The 19,760-nt window shown below is 42.1% G+C and overlaps 1 protein-coding gene across 2 annotated transcripts in view; it reads right to left on the reverse strand.

Moving 5' to 3' along the window:
* Positions 1-1,228: 1,228 nt before the first annotated feature.
* Positions 1,229-19,760, reverse strand: part of satb2 (SATB homeobox 2) — a 32,466-nt gene continuing 13,934 nt past the window's right edge. Inside the window, exons 5-16 of one of the 2 annotated variants that reach the window (XM_049728996.2) lie at positions 17,014-17,140; positions 16,082-16,205; positions 15,476-15,578; positions 15,203-15,253; positions 14,540-15,129; positions 13,613-13,822; positions 13,432-13,518; positions 12,765-12,917; positions 11,823-12,017; positions 4,903-5,103; positions 2,299-4,148; positions 1,229-1,611 (exon numbers count right to left, since the gene is read on the reverse strand). In XM_049728996.2, the coding sequence (XP_049584953.1) occupies positions 3,657-4,148; positions 4,903-5,103; positions 11,823-12,017; positions 12,765-12,917; positions 13,432-13,518; positions 13,613-13,822; positions 14,540-15,129; positions 15,203-15,253; positions 15,476-15,578; positions 16,082-16,205; positions 17,014-17,140 (2,333 nt within the window). In that variant the 3' untranslated portion in view covers positions 1,229-1,611; positions 2,299-3,656. The remainder of the gene's footprint in view (positions 1,612-2,298; positions 4,149-4,902; positions 5,104-11,822; positions 12,018-12,764; positions 12,918-13,431; positions 13,519-13,612; positions 13,823-14,539; positions 15,130-15,202; positions 15,254-15,475; positions 15,579-16,081; positions 16,206-17,013; positions 17,141-19,760) is intronic. The other variant, XM_049728997.2, reaches the window with a different exon arrangement.

Genomic DNA, 19,760 nt, shown 5'->3' on the forward strand with positions numbered 1-19,760 from the left:
CACAAAGAAACCGAAATTTCGTTCCCCCCTATCCCACGGTGACAAGACATGGCTCACAACAGACAAACAAGTATAACAAAAGCGTGCTGAATAAATAATGAATAAATAACAAATAAAGAGCAAAAAGGAGCAAGTGCGCGTACAGCAGACATTCCCGAAAATAGCGCAACAGTGCCGCACGCTACGCAGAAGGGGGTAGCGAGTTCAGGGCCCTAACAGCCTGGAGAAAGAAGCTGTTGGCGAGTCTGGTGGTGCGGGAGCGCAGGCTCCTGTAACTCTTCCCAGAGGGCAGAAGGTCAAACAAAGAGTGAGCCGGGTGACTCACATCTCTGGCAATCGAGGTTGCCTTGTGGGCGAGATGGGAGGTGTAAATGTCCTTCAGGGAGGGGAGCGAAGCACCAATAATCTTACCAGCCGTATTCACTATGCGCTGCAGGGCCTTCAAGTTCTGTTCAGTGCAGTTACCACCCCAGACAGCGATGCAACTGGTGAGGACGCTCTCAATGGTGCCACGGTAGAATGTAGACAGGACTGCCTGAGGAGCACATGCACGCCTGAGCTTCCGCAGGAAGTACAGGCGGCGCTGAGCTTTCTTTGCCAGTGACGAGGTGTTTGCGGACCAGGAGAGGTCCTCACTGATGTGCACCCCCAGGAACTTGGTGCAGCTCACCCTCTCCACCACAGCACCGTCGATGATCAGCGGCAGGTGTGTTGTGTGACCCTTCCGGAAGTCAACAATGATTTCCTTGGTCTTGCTCTTCAGAGCCGTAACACTAGATCCACTAGATTTGAACTGCCTGTTAGATGAAACCTAGTGAAACTGAATATTGTTGCGCTTTTAACAAAAATGATCAGATAATTAGATACAGAACAGGCGTTGACAAGTAAAATTGTTGTCGCACAATTGTTCCCAACATAACAGGACATAAGAAGTGTTAAATTTCAAACTCTGGGTCTGGCATCATGGAACTCCCTTACATGCTTTTTGATGATTGTGATATTACCTCCTAATTGCAAGCTCATCTTCACCCATTCTGTATTAATGCATACAGGCGTTGTGAAATTGCCAGTAAATCGTAAAACTGCATGTGGAAATCGCTTCATATTCTGTCTCGAGCACAATTGTCTTTTTTTTTTTTCCCCCACTTCTTTGTCTTTGTGACATATGGTCCTCTGGTAATTCCATGTGCGGAATGCAATGAAATAAGGGTTCTGACAGAAAAGAAACTTCTTTTGAATTCACAAATTTTATTCACTTCAACACTGAATGAACATTTTGAAATGAACTATTTCATCGGAAATGTATCCAACCCTGATTCCTGTCTTACAGAAAAGCACAACGATATCTGATCCGTGTTGACGTGATAATTAGAAGGCAGGTCATCTGTTGACGTGTACGGTCATAAGAAATTATTCATGTTTTGAACATACTGTATGTGTACACCACTGCACCGGACATTTAACATTAAACACTTTTCACTTCTTCTTAAATACTCTAAAAAAAAAAGATTGGATTTGGCTGGCACAATGAAACAAATTGATTTCACTGAGTTAACAAAAAAAAATAAAAGAAAAAAAATGCTCATCTGCCGCTCCATACTGGCTCAAACACTTACCGTAATTTCCGGACTATAAGCCGCGACTTTTTTCCAAAATTTTGAACCCTGCGGCTTATAGTCAGGTGCGGCTTATATACGATTTTTTTTCATGATTTTTGTGATGACTTGATCACTTTTATACACTCGCAAAAAGGCTGTGGACCACTGTTGTGCGGTATCTTGAAGAACAAAACAACAACAAAAATGCTATTTTGAAACACTACTATGGCCGCTGCTTATTCTGGCTGTGTTGATTGTGACTATTATGAGCTTTAGTAGGAATATACGCTAGGTGACCTGCGTCAAAGGGCTCTAAACCCTTTTTCATACTCTGCCATGTGACTCAGAGATTACACAAAGCAGTGGCGCTGTTTGGACCATCTGCATTGTATTAAAACCCAATCAATCAGCATTTAAATTCAATTCTTCTGACATTGTGCTCACCAAAAACAAGTTGTAATGAATGTGAACTTTTAATGCATTTTATTCAGAAGGTTACTTTGAACCCTGAGGCTTAAATGGCAGCGCGGTATATTTATGGATTTTTACGGCTTTCTGTGTACTGTCTTTCTTTGTAAAAAACTCATGTGCACGTGCGGCTTATAGTCCGGTGCGGCTTATGTAAGAAAAAAACTAAAATATCCCTGACTTTTAGCTGGTGCGGCTTATAGTCCGGTGCGGCTTATAGTCCGGAATTTACGGTAAAAGTTTCTCTGAAAATTTAAAAAGAGACATACACCGATAACAATTCATCCCACTTTGGGCATCTACACACATTACAGAATAGAAATTGATTTGCCACATTTCTGTCATGGCTCAAAAAAGTAGATTGTCATCAACTGCAGCAAAGTAAAGCACAATTTCCCTTTTAAATTTCAGTTTTTTTTAACGTTTCTCTTCTCTTTTTAACGTTGCTGCAACAAACAAAATAACACAATATGACAGGGATTTCTTTTCCAGCAAATATCACTCAGTAACTGCTTCTTTTTAAAACCCTCCCTCCATTTTCCATCCTTCGTGCATCCTGTTATCAAAATAACCGCCCCCTGTTTAAAGCCAGGGACATAAAAAATTAGAAATCGCACTTAGCAATCTTAACCATAATCACAACAATAATAACAATAATGATAATAATAATCATAGATAAAGATAGCAATAAATAGGCTTGGTGAGGTTTAAGTGCGGAGGAGGAGGGGGGGGGTAGACACAAGACTGTGGGCACCAATTAGAGGGGGAAAATGAGGGAGCGGGGTGGAAGGGATAGCCGACCGCTCGTAAAGTGATTGCTTGGCTGCTGAAACTTCGCACGTGTACCTTTTTTTTTTTGGGGCTTCTTCTTGACACATGTGGATGGAGTAAGGTTCAAGGCATTGGGATGAGCGTCTCTTTGTGCCACATCCTTGCAAAACAGTCCATAATGTCCTCTTGTGGTTTCTTTATTAAGCTCACAATTTGGTGAGACTTGATAGCATAAGTGGGTTCGAGGGTGAGGCTAGGCAAGAGTACATCACATCCACAAAATATTCATAAGTGCTAGATAGGACTGGTAGTGATTCTCAAGGGCTACGTGGGATGATTGATTGGTCTTCTCAGGTAAGGAACAGCATTAGTAACACAAGTGTCCATCCTGAGGTTTTATGAGAGGTCTCCGAAGGGCCAAGTCCGTGAAGGTTCTTCTTGGACTTTGAGGGTCCGACGTGACTGTGCTGCTCAGACTCAAGAGATGAATGCAACTGTCTTTGGCTCGAGCTGATCCTACCCTGCCAACCCATTTTGAGGAGCTCTTGAGTTCTTCTTTGAGTAAATTGACCACATGAGCAGCTTTAGTTGAGCTATTGAGATGTTTTCACATTTACACACGGCCCACACATCGTTTCGGGGGCCAAAGTAAAAAGCTTGTCCGAGATTGTCAAAATGTTTCTGGCCAGTGGTTTATGATTCCTGTGCCTGCTTCGGCTGTACATTTATACCATACTCCATTTATCAATACATAAATCAGTTTTGTTGTCCTTTCTTTCGCTTGTCCCTTCGATGTGTCTTTGTTGTGTTGGGTCGGCTCTACCTTTGGTAGTCTGGCTGCTCTCTTGGACTCGATGAGGAGCTTCCTGGAGCCAGTGGCCCACCTACTCTGGGGTGGCTCTTGTCCTTGCCCTCCTCCTGGGCCAAGTTGTTCCCGGAGGACACCTGGTTAGAGTTGGAGGAAACTTGAGGCTGGTTCAGTCCTCCTGTGCTTCCACCACCGCCATTCCCCTCGGACTGGTAAATTTCCTCCGCCCCATCCTCACTGGACTCTGGATCCTCTGAACCCGAGAGCAACTCTTCTTCTCGATATTCACTAACATCCACGCCTCCGCTGGCGGTAGCCCCCTCACTAAGTTCCTTGAGGCGGCCGTGATGCTTGACGTGATAGCGCTGGTTCTGGAAAAATTTGATGATGGTGTGCTTGGGCAGATCCAACTGTGCCGACAAGGTGTGGATGGCCTCTTGGTCTGGATACAGTCCAACGTCTTGGATGAAGCTCTGCAGGATGCCCAATGCCTCCAGAGAAATCTAAAATGGGAGAGAAATTTTAGTCACGTCACTGTAGCCACTGTAGCTTACTACAAAACTATATTCAACTTACAGTTCTGGCAATGGGGACCACACTCTAATTGGCCTCTTGATTAATTCTTAATTGTTCAAATCTCCCAAAAAATTCCCAATAATGAAAATGGAGAAACAAATCCCAGAAAACCTCCAAATATTAAAAAATGTTGAAAAAAAAATCAGAAAATCAATGAATATGCAAATGTGTTTGGCAAACTGCAAATTTACATCGATTCTAGTTTAAGTTGTAATCTCACCATTTAGCACTAGGTGGCACATATGCATTAGTTGTGCTTTTACGTATGCAGATCTTATACTGACCTATACTATAGCATGAGTAGGCCTAATGTTTCTTTTGCAAATTTAGAATGATATGCAATGCAAACATAGTACCTCAAAAATACTTTTTTAAAAAAGAGTCGATTTTTGTGTGAAGGAAAAAAAAAATCACAATTGAGTTATTGCACTTAAATTTGGTTTCTTCTTTTCATGCAAGACGACTCTTTGCATTGGAATCATTATTTGATGACGGTAGAGGATTTTTTTATATATGGTTTGAGAAAAGTGAGAAATGATTTGTCCATATTTCAAATGGCATTATGTCATACATTTAGTTAGGAAGTTTGTGGCCCCGGAGAAGCACTGCTGAAACATGGTGCCCCCCTCTGGCTTTTAAGTTGCCCATTCCTGTACTATACCATAGGCTTATCGAGACTACCTTTGTGCGCAGTCTTGGCTTCTTGTTGCCGCCAGAGCTACCAGTGGAGCTCTGCACACCTCCAGGCGCCGTTACCACAGTCTGTGCGCCCTCCTCGTTACCAGGGGCCGATAACAGCTCTTCTCGCATGGGAGACGAACGATGCTCCTTCATCTGACTTGGGGGTGGTCTGTGAAGCGTCTGCCGAGAAAGGCAAAAGAGCTAATTAATGGGGCGCAATGACCCCTGATCAAGAGAAAATTGCACAAATAAGACCCTTAAGCAAGAGTCTAAAAGTAGAACGTATTGTTAGTCTGGTTTTCAAGCACACAGTAGCCAGAGCTTTCGGGGTGAGGCGAGGGCTTTCACAGTCCACAGCGTGTCACGCACTATTAACCTGCTTGACGAATGGTCAGTGGAACTACCATGTAGCCATTAAACCTTTGACCTAATGTGACAGAGGCTGGCAGCTCTAGTGAAACACCAACTTTACACGTCTCTCAGTTATTAAAATATTTAACTCGTTCAAAATGACAGGGTGCGTCTTCCTTCGATGCTTAAATTTATGGATGTCATAAAATAAAAAAATAACACAACCAAATCAGAGTAATTGGATGGATTTGTTGTTAATTTGGTACATTAAAAGGTTTTAAGAAAGGGGAGCGTCATAAAATATTTTTTCTCATGGATACACAGGCACTTTGTTTTTGTTATTGGAACAACTTCATCATAGCAACTAGAAGATGTCCAGCGACTTGTACTGCGGTCATGTAAAACTTTTGATTTCTAATTATATTCATTTTAATTATGTCAAGTGAGTGGCATTTCTTGTGTGTGTGTGTGCGTACATTTTAATGGATACTGTGTTCAATAGCTACAGTGTATGAACAAACAGGAGTCAAAGATTCAATCCTTGAGGTCCTCCACTTTTTAGTTTTGCTCCATAGAGTTGCTTTGCAATAGAAACTAAAATTGAAGAATTGAAGAAACACATTGCCTCGTCTATTTTTTTTTCACTGAACCGATTATGTGCCATTTTTCTCAAAATAATCCACCGCCTTGTATAAAATTATTATTTTATCTAAATTTTACCACATACGTACATTATGTGAAATTTTACAACATAGGTTGTTTCATTCTTTGGCCTATGAAATATGAAAATTCCAACCCCCCCAAGATGGCATGTTTGAAAGGATTTGCTTTCACCCGGTGAGAAAACGATTGTAAGCGGAGAAAAACTAATCTGGCATTGTGAACGCGAATCAAGTGTTGCGAGACTTGGCTTGTTTGTCAGAAGGTGGCGGCGTGTTGTGGTCGTGTCACTTTAAGAGCAGGGTGGGGTCCTCTACCACTGGAATGTCTAGCTATAAATCTGCGGCGCATTAAAATTAAAGGAGTCACATAAAGATAATAGTCATTCTCTCTTCAATAATGACAGGGTATTACTTCAATAATGGCGAGGGCAGGCTCCAGTTTCAATCGCGAGGGGGGTGTTGATGGTCAGTTTACAGGAATTTGGTATGTTTACATTTTCCCTCCCTGGCCAGTGCTCGCCTTCTTTAACAGAAAGTGACATATTTAGATGTTGAGAAATTCCTTTCAAAACTTTCGCCCGCCCCTCCCATCTGTGCTCGAGTCTAATGCATCATGAATGATTAGTTGAAGAAGGCCTCTGTCAAGCTCAGCCAACTCAAACTGGGTGATGCCAGGAACTCCGCATCCACGCCTTCTCCTACTTTATTCCAACTTCTTACCAGTTCCCGAAATAAGAAACAAAATCTATCAATCTGGAAGAACAAAATCTAGAGCATGCAATGCATTGACGACATGGAAAGTGTTGCTACTTTGCTTAATTCACATGAAATCAATTTAAAATGTCGCAATGTCATGGCGGATAAAATAACGAGACTTCTTTAAATTAGGAGAAAAAGAAGCAAAAGGGGAAAACAATTGATCCCCTCACATTTTCAACAAAATTTTGAGGCCTTATTTTATGAGAACAATGTTTATGAGAACAATTTTAAATCTTTTCCTTAAGGTGGAAAAGTTCCGAACATGATGGTTTTATCCACTGAAAAATGCTTATTGGCAAATTGTTAGATGTGCTCATGTTATGAAGATCACATTCAAAACCAGTGTCGTCACACTTTTCTTCATAATGGAAATTTGACTGTTATTTTTTTATTTTCTTATATTTTACCATGGTTGCTATTTTGTGTAAGAAATACTTGTGTTGTGTTCTTTAGTGCTGTGGTTTTATTTCATTGATGAATCTAGATGCATTTTATTAGTAGGTGACACTCTACTTAAAAAAAAAAAAATCTATTTGAATCCAACGCTTTTATTTGGTGCATCCGGTGAAATAAAATTCTGTGAATTCCACTTTTTTTTCCTATGTATTTATAAATTTTCAGAGCCGAATGAAAAGTATGAGGATGAAAGCAATGTCTGGATGTGCTAAATAAAAGGTATTGATGTGTTTTATTTGGTGTTTTTCTGCTGGTAAAAACAACAATGTTTTTGTGTATTTTATAGAGTTTCCAATAAATTTCAGTAAAATGAAAATTCAACTCTAGGTAAAGAGTTACTTTAAAACTGAGGAGATTTATTTTTCGGGCTCACACGTATTTGTTGGTCTCACAATTTGAGTTGACTTCATTCTCAAGACTCAAATTGGCAGTGTCGGAAGGAGTATTTAGTATAATGTGTTTGTATCATTGCCAAAGCGATATGTGGGTACGCACCTGTTAAAAAAGAATTTAATGCCATGATTTGTTGCAAAAGCTCCGTTTGACCACCATCGCTTTAAATGTGTACAAGGCTTTGATGACTGCTGTATATTTTGGTTTTCCGCATCCCCCTTCAACCCAACTATCACGCTCATTCAGAGCAAAACAATTCAACCATGAACTCCTTGAACCACAAGAACATTTATTTTGTTTCAAAAATCCATGGCACTTCTTCTCATAGCGTGATACTCTCAAATTATTTCTTTCGTGAACCTCTAACTTTGTTTTCCCACCCTACCGCGCCTGCTGTTGACTTTAAACGCACGGCTGTAAAAATCAAGTTTCCTGTAAATTGAGGCAAATTACAGCGTAGAACGATAAAAGAATTATAAAACATCAAATATTCATCTTCTCCTTAATGAGCCTTCGCCCCGTCAGGTTGGGGGGGCTGGGAGATGCACATGTGTGACCACCAGAGACGCCATTAACACAGAGATAAATTTGTAATGAAGAAAAGAAAAATCACTTTTCTGTTAGTTTTGTGCTTGACTTGAGGCATCCTGTTATCAGTGTGTGTGTTCGTGTGTGTTTGTGTGTGAGTGAGGAATGGATGAGTCACAGCACTTTGCTCTGTTATTGTGAAATTATTGTTAAGACCCAAAAAGTGCACACATTATTATGCTAGTGACACAAGCAAGCTGAGTGCATGTGTGTTCGTTTTGCTTTAATTCAAAGCGTTTGTGTGTGTGTTTGTGTGTCATTCCATTCATCTGCAATTAAATGTTTGTGTTATTTGTGGCTTGCCAAAAGAAAAAGCATGCTCCACCCTGCTGAAGGCACCGAGAGGCCACCAGGAAGTTGGAATTAACTTGTTTAATAGGGTTCAATTGTGTGTAGGTGTGATTGTGTTGTTTGTCTATGCGTGCCCTGCAAATGGCTTCTTTAGAGATGGTCTTGTACTTCTTTTGTTTCCTCAAGGTGTATTTACCCTTTATTCTCAATTTTTTCTAGGAGTAGTACCATCAATTTTGGTCCAGATGTCAAATTATTTATTTTCTAAGAATACCTTTTTTTTTTTCCAGGCATCAGTCATGAGATTATTTTTTCCAATATTGTGTTGAACCACAATTCAAAAGCAAAGTCTGTTTTTTATTGGTTAATTTTCCATTACTTTTTAATTTTTGGATTACCAGAGGGGTACCTGCAATTTCGCCCACACGTGTAATTCACTTTTAATACTAACGCTATCAATTCTCAATAATACAACTTGTATAAAAATGGAACGTAGCAGCGAGCAACTGTGGTATGTTCATCATCTGGAGCAGCTAAGAATAAGTATTTATCTAATAACATGGCAAAAAAACAAAGAGAGAGAAAGTCAGACGGCGGGAGAGGGAGAGAAATGCCAATTGAACATCTTTTCTATTAAACTCAGACACACAGAGGGGATCATGTGCATGCCCAGCAATTGTTCCTTCTTGTTGAGTTGTGGACTCCCGGGGTCCGAGATGCCTTGACACACACGCACCCACGACACACGTACACAGCATCTTGCAGCAGAAATCAATTTAGCAAAAACAATAAAGAAATTATTTATAAGGGCAGGCTGTGCCAAATTAGCTGTGGGATGCACTTAACTGCTAACGCCATATGAATAAAAGCTGTACAGCGAGCACGGGGGCTGTGTCACTCGTGAAGAAATGTGAGGCTGACGTGGGGGGGGTACTCACAAACACAAATGCACACACTCACCTGCCCACCTAATAGACACACAATCCCAAAGCCTCACTAGACATGAAGCAAAAAGGGCACACTAATGTCAAAACCGATGTGTGTTTGTTTTTCTGTGTGTATGTGTGTCTCCACTGTTCATCCATTTTTAATTGAGCATTGTGTGCTCACTTAACCCATTGTCCGAAGACAAAGGAGCACTCAAAACTATCAGCGTGCACATGGGACACACGTGTGGTGGGTTTGTGGTCACCTCCCATGAAGACATATACACGCACATGTCCTATATATATTTCGATGTATTAAATATACACTGGCACATAGCTCATTTGCCATTAATAAGTCAGCAGCCCTTCACCACATGTGGTCATGGGTGGAGGGAATTAGGGGGCTCCAAAAGGGCCCAACAGTATTTTAAGAGCGTCAGCGCAACGGAGGAACGTCGTTACGATACCACCGCAGTTTCCTTCCTGTCCCGCCATTAGTCTTTAATACAAAGCTCGCCATTTGCACGCTCAGTCATGACATATGTTGGACTGTGAGGGAATAACAATTATACTCAGGCAATCTGACTTTTGAAGGGTAACAAAGTATAAATGTTGTACTTGAGAAGATATTTGAGTTTTTGTACCTGACTTGAACGATCATTGGTACTCGCACTTATAGAATGCAAAGTCATTAATGAGTCCAAGGCGAATATTTTTTTAAATGTGAGAGGAAGTTAGGGAACTCCGCATAGGAAGGCCGGAGCTAATGTTCAAAACCCTAATTCTCAGAACTGTGAGTGATGAATTATTAACAGTAGATGTACTGTTTTATATGTAAAGATAAAATGGAGCTCCATTGCCAGACATTATTTGGATTCCTCAAAACAAATAAGGATGAAACCGTCCAAACCTTTATTTACTCTTAACATTCAAGTTAACAGCTGTTACTATTAATGCTCTCAAACAACGAGTCTTCTCTTTACTCGTTTGGCGTAAGTACAAGACAATTTTTTTTTTTATGATAAAACACTGAAAAAGTGTGAAGTGACGTCTTCTCTTAACACGCCTTGTTGCAGCTGTACCTTGTTTTGGAGAAAGTGTTGCAAAAGGCCAAACAAAAAGCAAAATACAAAAAAAGTTAATCTTTTTAGTATATAAACTGAGTGCTCAAATTCCAAATTTCACAACCTGCAGGGTGTTTGACTTAAAAGCTTCTATTGTGATTTATTTCTTAAATGAAGTAAAGCCAATTTAATCTTCAATGTAATCAACTGCCTCCTTTCTTATTGTTTGGTTTTCTCATTTTTTTGGGCACGCATGCATTGATTTATTCATTGACATTCTTCTATTTGGCAGAACGTATTTATTAATTAAAAAGAAAAACACAGTTCATCCATAAAGCTAATTGTGTTGCCTTGAGTTCAATTTCACTAAAAAGCGTTTGTAGAGAAGTTAGTGCCAAGGATTACAATTAAATTAATTTAGAGGATCTAAAAAGTGTTCCCTTGACTTGCGACTATAGTCTTGCTGTTTGAGGTCAAAACTAAAGTGTAAACACTTACACATTCTCTCCCTCAAAATCTAATGTGGCATTTCCTGTCGTGCCACCCAGCAACCACTCTTCACTCTGCTGGGACAAAAACTAATGAAAAAGTAACAATAGCTACATTTTGTAGAAGTTGCTGGAACTAAAAGATTAGTGGTTATACCCAAGCAATGTCCTCTTTTGACCCATGTTAAGTTACCCCAAGACCTAACTTAGACACTAGTTCAAGTGACGCTCCTAAATCACCGAGTTGCCTTTGGACTAAATGAATGAATAGTCTTGAGGACCCATTTGAAGGCAATGTGGGTTTCTGTACATGTGCCAATGTTTACCCCTGATAATGAGCATGGAAGAAAATCTAGGACATGGTTTTGGGTGGTGGCAGGGTGTGCGCTAGTTAGCACATCCGCCTCACAGTTCTGAGGTACAGGGTTCAATCCCAGCCCTTTTTGTGTGGAGTTTGCATGTTCTCCCCGTGCCTGGGTTTCCTTTGGGTAGAACGGTTTCCTCTCTCATTCAAGACGTGCATGGTATGCTGATGGATGGATGGATGGATGGATGGATGGATGGATGGATGGATGGATGGATGGATGGATGGATGGATGGATGGATGGATGGATGGATGGATGGATGGATGGATGGATGGATGGGTTAGCATCTGGTTGTGTACTTGTGTGTCCTGGAATGGGGGGTTTATTACCGGGATACAAAGAAATGTGCAAGTACCAATGAGTGAAACATCTCAAAGATGGACTCCATAAGGACTTGTTTAATAGCTGAAATGAACATATTTGAAAGCAATGTTTGTTTTCAAAGTTTTGTGTTTCTTCTGACTGGCCCACGAACTAATGAACAAATAAGACTCCATAAGGACATGTGTGCTTTCATAAGGACTTCATTGAAGTCATTGCACCACAGCCAACTGAGATTTGAAGGCAGTTTTTGTACCTGTGTGTCTTGCGGCAGGTGGAGAACCGTGTGTAGCCTCTCGCTGTGATGATGCCGCGACTCTTCCTCGTACGCCAGGTCCCTGTCGGTTTGCGGAAGCGCAAGGAACCTTCGGATGGTGCAAAGGTTCTCCCACAGGGTACGGTTCTCTGGGCTGGGGTTTTCCTTCCAGCGGAGCAACTCACAAAGCCAACCCTGTGATGCCAGATGCAGATGGACCAGATATAAGGTTAGTTAAAAAAAAAAGGCATAGTCATGTCAATGTAATCTTAATTTCGTTGTACATCAGTTGTACAATGACGATAAAGTCATTCTATTTCTAATTAAGATGAAAAGTTGCAATGCATTGATGTTAAAAAAAGCAAACCAAAGACAAACGAAATACACTTCAAAGTATGCGTGGTGTGTACATCCAGAAATGGAGATGGAAAAGATTCAATTATGTCTGCTAGACTGGCTCTGTTTGTGACACCAGCTGTTGTGTTCAAGCCGCCACCTCAGGCATCGTGCGACGCTAATAGCCTGATCATCTCTCACTGCTGCTTGCGCTGTCCTGGTGGCCAGCTGCAGCAGATGGGTGCACTGAACTGTGACCCCCCCCACCCCACCCACCAACTCCCACCCCGACCTGGGGGACATCAGTAACCTTGCATGCGCATACACACAGACAAAAACATGCACGTTCTGTATAGAAAGTGTGTATCAGCCCTTTGTGCTTGACTAGCTAAATTCCTTACATGCAAAAAAAAATGTGTGATTAGACTTTGAGTCTCATAAAAATTCTGGACATTAAAACGACAACGCTATGATCAGCACACCTCACTTGACCTCTTTCCAATGAGCCTTAAAAAATTCTCCAGGCAGAAATATTTCTATTCAGCGAGATTATTCATGTTTATGAATTTCCCACATGTGGGGTGGTGGTGTTCTGTGTTCCCTCACCTGACTCTTATTGGCAGCCACCTTGGCAAAGAGCGCTTGGGACACCTTGGCTCGTTTCATTTCCTGCTGGATTTCGTCATAGATTCCCGATGTGATGTTGACCAGCGATTCCAGCTTGATTGGTAAATCGGGCACGGGACCCGTTGGCTTGGGCTGGACATGTAAAACAGCGAGCCAGGGTTTAAGGAAGTTTGAATTGTAAATACAAGCCAGCAATGCTTGTTTATTGTTTGTTTCCGTGATTGATTGTTTTGTAAAAAAAAATAGCTGTAGACAACATTAAACATCTCCGCGTAGCAGCAGTTTAAATATGAAACACATTTAGCTTTCCCGCTTGTTATGCCATATGCTCGCTTCCGAGTGCATCGGGCTCTCAGGCCGCTCGCGCTGTTTTGAAGTCCTCTCCAAAGACGTGCACAGACGAGGCTAGCTTACATTCCAGATACTGAGATAATTTGACATAGCCATAATAAATAATAGCCCACACGGCATCAGAGTTAAAAGGTCTTATCGCTGAAAATGCTCTATTACATCCTTTTGTGTTTACAATAGGCTTGTATGATATCTTTGAAGTTGTTGCTCCATTATACGTGGAATTTGTTTTAAAAAAAAAAAAAAAAAACGGTTCACATTATTTACACGATATGCATGATTACAAGGAACTCACCGAGTTGGCTATCTTATTCTTGTTCTTCCAAATGGAGGCCCAGGTATCAGGTGTTATCTGCTCATCCAAGCTCCTCTCCCACACTTTCTAAGCACACACACAGAACACACAGCGTGTCAAAATGGAGTGTGCGCGGCGCCATCCGATTCTTAGTCAACCTATCAGGTTTTTTGTCTTGTACCTGTGAGAGGCGCGGAGTGCCGGGATTGGAGTTGGAGGGGGGAAGGCCCACTGTGGGGTTCATGGTGCGCTCCCGTTCCTCCTGGTAGATGCGGTCGCGCTCGCCCTCCGGCAGGTTGAGGAAGTTCTGCATGGCCTTCAGGTTGACCAGTAGTGACTGCGAGGCCGTGCGAGGGTCCTCTTCCTTCCTCAGGATCTCCGAGAGCAGACCCTGAATTGATGAGAACAATTTGTTACTGTGCTGTAGCGAAACTCGGATGACTAATGCTGGCCGCTTCATTTGCGCTTCCCATTCCGTAATGGTCGTGTGCATCTATTAGCAATGAAAATAAAAATGCTTTATTAAAAGTAAAATATAGACACCTGAAAAGTCGACATAAACAGAATTTAGAACTAGGGGAAAACAATCGGCGACCCAAAAATGAGTTGACAAAATTTAATTTCTGTTTTTCAGTTGTTTTTTTTTTTTTTCCATTAACGTGAGGGGTACCAGCAATTTTGTTCTTCATTGTTTATGTTTGACTTGTTTCTTCAAATTGTCAACATTAGTCAGGATTGACAGTTTCTTTACTAAGTTATACGAGCCATCGTTTCATTGATCTGGTGTCTGAAAGTGTCTAGCATAGCTTTGGGTGCAACAGGTGCTCGTGCCCCTGCGGTGGAAAAAAGAGGCCTAATGAGCCGTCAAGCTACCCCGCCATGCTTCTGCTATTACTGCTGAAAATACCTCCAAGGTGGGTGTCCGCAAATGAGGCCAACCCTGCGTGAAGAATTTAGCTTTTATCACCAGAGTGGGTCTTGATCAATTACAGAATTTATCTCTTCTCACGCTTGATATGACTGTGATCTTTGGTCTGAATGGAATCAATGAGAAGATTCAATTTGTCGAGCTTCTCCTAGCTTGTCATCTCGCTCCTTGTTTCCTTACCTGTGTGCGGTTGAAGGCCACCCGGGCGAACACAGCCTGGGAGACGCTGGCTCTTTTCAGCTCATCTCGGACCTGCTGGTAGATTTCAGAGGAAACCTCAGAGGCCGAGGGGTTGTTTCCCGGATGGTCACCGCCGATTTTGGAGGAACCCCGCGGGATGGGTGGATGGTTGAGGAACTGCTGGTTGATGGCCTGCGGGTGCTGGTGGGCCAGCAACCGGCTGACTGCTATCTGTTGGTTGATGAGGTGGGCCATGGCGAGCTGCTGGCGAACCAGCTGTGGGGAGAGTTGAGGCGAGAGCAGCCCGCCCGGGCCCAGCAAGGGCTGGAGGGCGCCGGGCGGGTGGGGAGGCGGTGCGGGCACCTGGCCCGTGTGGAGAGGGGGGCTGTGGTGGAGGGGGCCGTGCGGCGAGGGCTGTTGCTGGGGGAGAGGAGGCTGCTGGCTAGGCTGCGACGGCGCCTGCGGATCTCCAGATCCCGCCTTCAGGAGGGGTCCGCCGACACCCAGGTGACTGAGCTGCGCCAGGCCGGCCAAGTGAGGAGGTGGTCTTTGGCCAAGCATGCAGAAGTCAGCCATGTTGTCTCGCTCGACTGTAGGGCGGAACAAACTGTCAGTTGTTTACCCAAACATTTCCTCCGTGGTCAGAAAGAAACGATTGATTACTTTTGATGTCGGCAGGATCTCGTCCTGACCACATCTTCTCCAAATAATCCACTGCTCAAAGTAAACACAAACAACAAGACAAATAAGGCTTCTTTTCATGGATGTATGACTTTTACGTTCGGTAAATCAATCTGCAGCTATTCAAAAATAGCCCCAAAAATATTTCTCATACTTTACAATTGGGCTCCCGTATGTCAGTTGCACATGGGATCAGCTCGTCAGTTTTGACTTTACATTACCGTGCCAAGTAACAAGCCACACTGTTGAGCCTACCTTTGATTTTCTTGTACTTCTTGTACCAGCGACCAAACTCTTGGCATTTAGCGGTGGAGACGTTGGCATAGTAGGAGCTGTTCACGATGGACGAGATCATACTCTGGGAAACAGAAAAGGCGCAGACTGAAATAATTAATAGCCGGCATAATACCAAATGTTTACTGTCACGCAAAAAAAAAAAAAAAAAAAGCCATGCGACGCACACACACACACACACAATTGACAGTCAGTAATCATGACTGGAAGCCACTCGTGGAAACTTCAGCTGGTACAGAGCAGCGAGAATCTCTAACGACACACACACACCTACACACACACACGCATGCACACACTCGCACACACATGTTTGCAATTGATCCGCTTGCTGCCATCAACACCACCACCAGAGTTCCATTTAAGCCTGTAAATCTCCCACAGCAGCCATTATGATGCAGCGAGAGCGCTAAACATGCAGCTGGGGAGTTAAAACACGCCCGAGTTTGATTAAAATGTGGCAATAGTTATTACTCATTTTTATTTTCTAGCTTTCTAATTGTGTGTGGCGTTAAGACAGACAACTTGTCACGACTGGCGGGGTGATATTTCGTTGTTGTTTTCTCTAACCTGTGACAGAGGACACTCTTTGGCCAGAGTGCTTTGGTTCATTTCCTTGAGGAGCTCCTTGAGAGCGTTACGAACGGTCGCGTGGTTCCATTGCTCACAGGGAAGGTCTTCAAGCTTGGAAAAACTACAACAAAAGGAACAGACAGATGTGGAAAAAGCATTCACGTAGAAGTCGAGATAGTTGAAGTACTGATTCAGATCAAGTCAGGAAAAGTTCAAAAGAAACAGTAGCACTTTTGATAACATGGCATGACAACAACAAATATTCTCTAAATATTTCATTCTGTTGCGGCAAATAATATAATTTTCCGTTTTTGCTTTCAGCACACAAAAGTGTCAGCTGTTAACTTTATAACTTTGCATAATTGGCATTCACACAGGCAGTGTCCTTCTTTGCTTCTGGCTTTAATTCCAAAGGTTGCAAATGTGTACCCCCCCTACACACACACACAAACATTCTCTAGCAGTGGTAGAGACACGCACACATTTTTTTTAGCTTTTACAGGTCATGTGAAAGGAGCTTCGGTCTCTACGTCTAGCTGTTCTTTGGTTTTTCGTCACTTTTTTGGCGACACTCTAAAAGGATCACCTTCCCTGCCCGTCTTTTAACCTCAAATAAATTAACCCAGGACCAAGCACCTCGTTCTGCCATCGCTACGAATGCGCGTATCAACATGTCAACAAATCTTGGCTGGTATGTGCCAAGATAATACCAACAAAAACGCCGCTCATCTGTACTTTATCTGTTCATCGGAACCCTGGCTCCACTCTTTCCCAAAGAGTCAGATTATAGATAATGTTTGAAGGCTTCAATTGAGCTCTGGTAATCAATGCTTGATGTGCAATCAGCTGCAGTGACATCACCGCATGGGCTTCGTAAGTGGAGTGTGACCATGAAAGCTGAACTTTTAAATGAAAAGAAAAAGTCTGACCTTTGTAGTTGGATGCGTAGAGTGACCATGTGGTAGACCTCCATGAGCATGTCGGCCACAGTCGCCTCCGGAGCGTCCGTCAGGAAGTGGATAGGCAGAGGGTTCCACCTCCCCACTTTAATAATTCCTGAAGCAGAGAGAAAACCGTTTTGATTTGGATCTTAACATGAACCAACAAATCGTAATAGAAAATGCAGTTGGTGCTGCTGATTTGGTTAGCAACAGAGTTCTTCTCAGCTGAGCAGTGTTACTGTCTATGACCCGAGAGCCTGCCACCTCTTTTCATCATTCCCTTACTAAAAGTCACCACCTACCACTTCGGTCAGTTGACGCAAACTATAAAGTCAACATAACTTCATTTTTATAGATGCAACATCATTTTGACTGCGGTTAGAGTTTTGAATGAATGACTTGTTTCTGGAGTTGTGACATAATGTCAATATGAACCTCTTGATTCAAACAACATGCTGAACGTCTGAATATAAAAGTCATGCACGTACGTACAAATGCATAGACACAAGCACACACATACTAGCACGTTGGCTGGAGTTGTAAAAACTAAACAAAGCTAATCACATTACTGTCCTCTAAATGAGATCCAGACCAGTCTGAGAAAAATGTCTTTCTCTTCACTAACCCCCCCCATTTTGCATGCCCCTCTAATTCTTATTTCTTCTGATTCGTTTCTTCCCGTTAATCCCTCAGTGGTCCTTTCATTGTGTTGGGGTCAAAACATTTTGACATCCAATACATCAACTCAGTGAGGATAAACGGTATAGAAGGATAGAAATGGCTCCAGTGGTGCCGCCAGAAATTTGGGGCCCTGTGATAAAAACTTTCACTTGGGGCCCCTTTATGTCATTTGAAATTACAATTTCTGAAACGCTTGTTAGTTACGCCCCCTCACTTATGGTGCCTCATCATGAGACCACCAAGACAACAGCCGTTTGGAACACTTTTTATGATAATGAAGATGTAAGTTGGAAATGATCAAGCATATTTTGATTTATGCGATTTTATTGCCCCTTTTTTACCTTATAATTATATTAGCCTTTCGATTAAAAAAAAAAAAAAAATCCCCAAAATGAAAATACATGTATTCCCGTTTTTACAGAGTGCACTGGCACCTGCCTATGAAAATAGTACTTTGAGTGTTGAATTCATTTACTCATAAATATTATTTAATTTTCAAGTTTTCAATGGACCACAATAATACTCATACTGCCTCATTTATCAGACATGATGCATTTCCTTAATAACCAATATGATTTAACCACAAAATAAAAAATTAGAACCTCACTGGGGAAACAACACATTTGACCGACCAAACCAAACATGCCTGCGGAAAGCACGTTGGATATAAATGTTGACGTTAAAACAAAACAAATAACTTGAGCACATCTTTGAATCCATCGGTCTGTATCACTTTGTGTGGTTGTTGTTGTCTGAGCTCAGCACGTCTGATAATCGCTTGTGGGAATCAGACGCATGAATAATCAAACAAACACAAAAAGTCACTGTGGACGTGTTCATGCAGCTTCTGGCATGCAAACACGCACACGCACACACACACACACACGCACACTGCCGGAGTGGCAGCAAGTTTGTTAATAATTAATTCATTATTTCTGGTCAGCAAGGAGACTCTCTGCTTGTTGTCCACATTTCAAAGTTGAAATTCTTGTTTTCTACATGAAACATTCCAAGTGCCATCTGTCCTCCAGCATGAATGCCCGACATGCACACTCCTAATTCCGGGTGTCCCAGTGTCCCAAGCTATTGTCAACACTGGTACAAATCAAACCACTTCAACTGTAATGTGTTCATTGCAGTGTGTGTGTGTTTCAAAGACACCACATGGACTGTAACTGAGTTCACAAATGTTTGATCAATTTGGTTAAAATATGAATGAGTAAAAACTAGTTAGACTCCAAAGTGTGTCGGGATAATCAATAAGAAAGCCAAAGAGTCAACAGCTCGAGTCTTGAAAAAAATCAAATAAAAATCAAATGTCCAGTTTCCTGGTGCCGCACCGACCCGTCAGACGTGGCACTGCAACAATGCTGACCACTGTTCACTGTTCACCGACGTCAAGCCCTAAAGTACACGTCTGCGCCCATCCGTGCTATAAAAGCCTTCAGCCCCTTATAATTGAAATAAACAATATCTCCCACTTAATTACCGGCCTGGGCTAATTAAAGAATGGCCGTGGTCCTCGGCCGGGCCTTTAAATACACCAGTGGGACGCAAGAATGCAGGACACAATTCAAACAGGCAGAAAATAGCCCCGACTCTGTGTAATTTTGGTCGTGGACCGCAAAGGGAAAAATGTATAATTTAAGCCAGAAATTATTCAGTTAACATAAATGGTTGTTTTAAAAAACAAAAAGTATTCATTAGAGAGAAGCCGGAGGGAGGCGCGTCTATTTTGTCTGCGAGGCTGCATGACTATACACTCTTCTCTTTGCAGTGTGTGTGTGTGTGTGTTTGAATCTTTTCCTAGGTTAAATCAAGTTGACGTGTGTATGCGCTGATATGCATGTAAGAGTCGAGCGCTGCACTCAAATCGGTTTTGTGATGCCTTTCATGTCCAGTATGTGTCATTTTGATTAAAAACAAAAAAGTCATGTGACAGTCGTTAAAAGTCAGGATTTAATTTAAAAAAGAATGACAATTAATAAACTTGATTCGGCATTTTAATAAGACTCAATGCTTTCCTACCATTTCTCCCTGTCCTTTCCCCGCCT

Source organism: Syngnathus scovelli, chromosome 8 (genome assembly GCF_024217435.2).
Source record: "Syngnathus scovelli strain Florida chromosome 8, RoL_Ssco_1.2, whole genome shotgun sequence".
Classification (NCBI taxonomy): domain Eukaryota; kingdom Metazoa; phylum Chordata; class Actinopteri; order Syngnathiformes; family Syngnathidae; genus Syngnathus; species Syngnathus scovelli.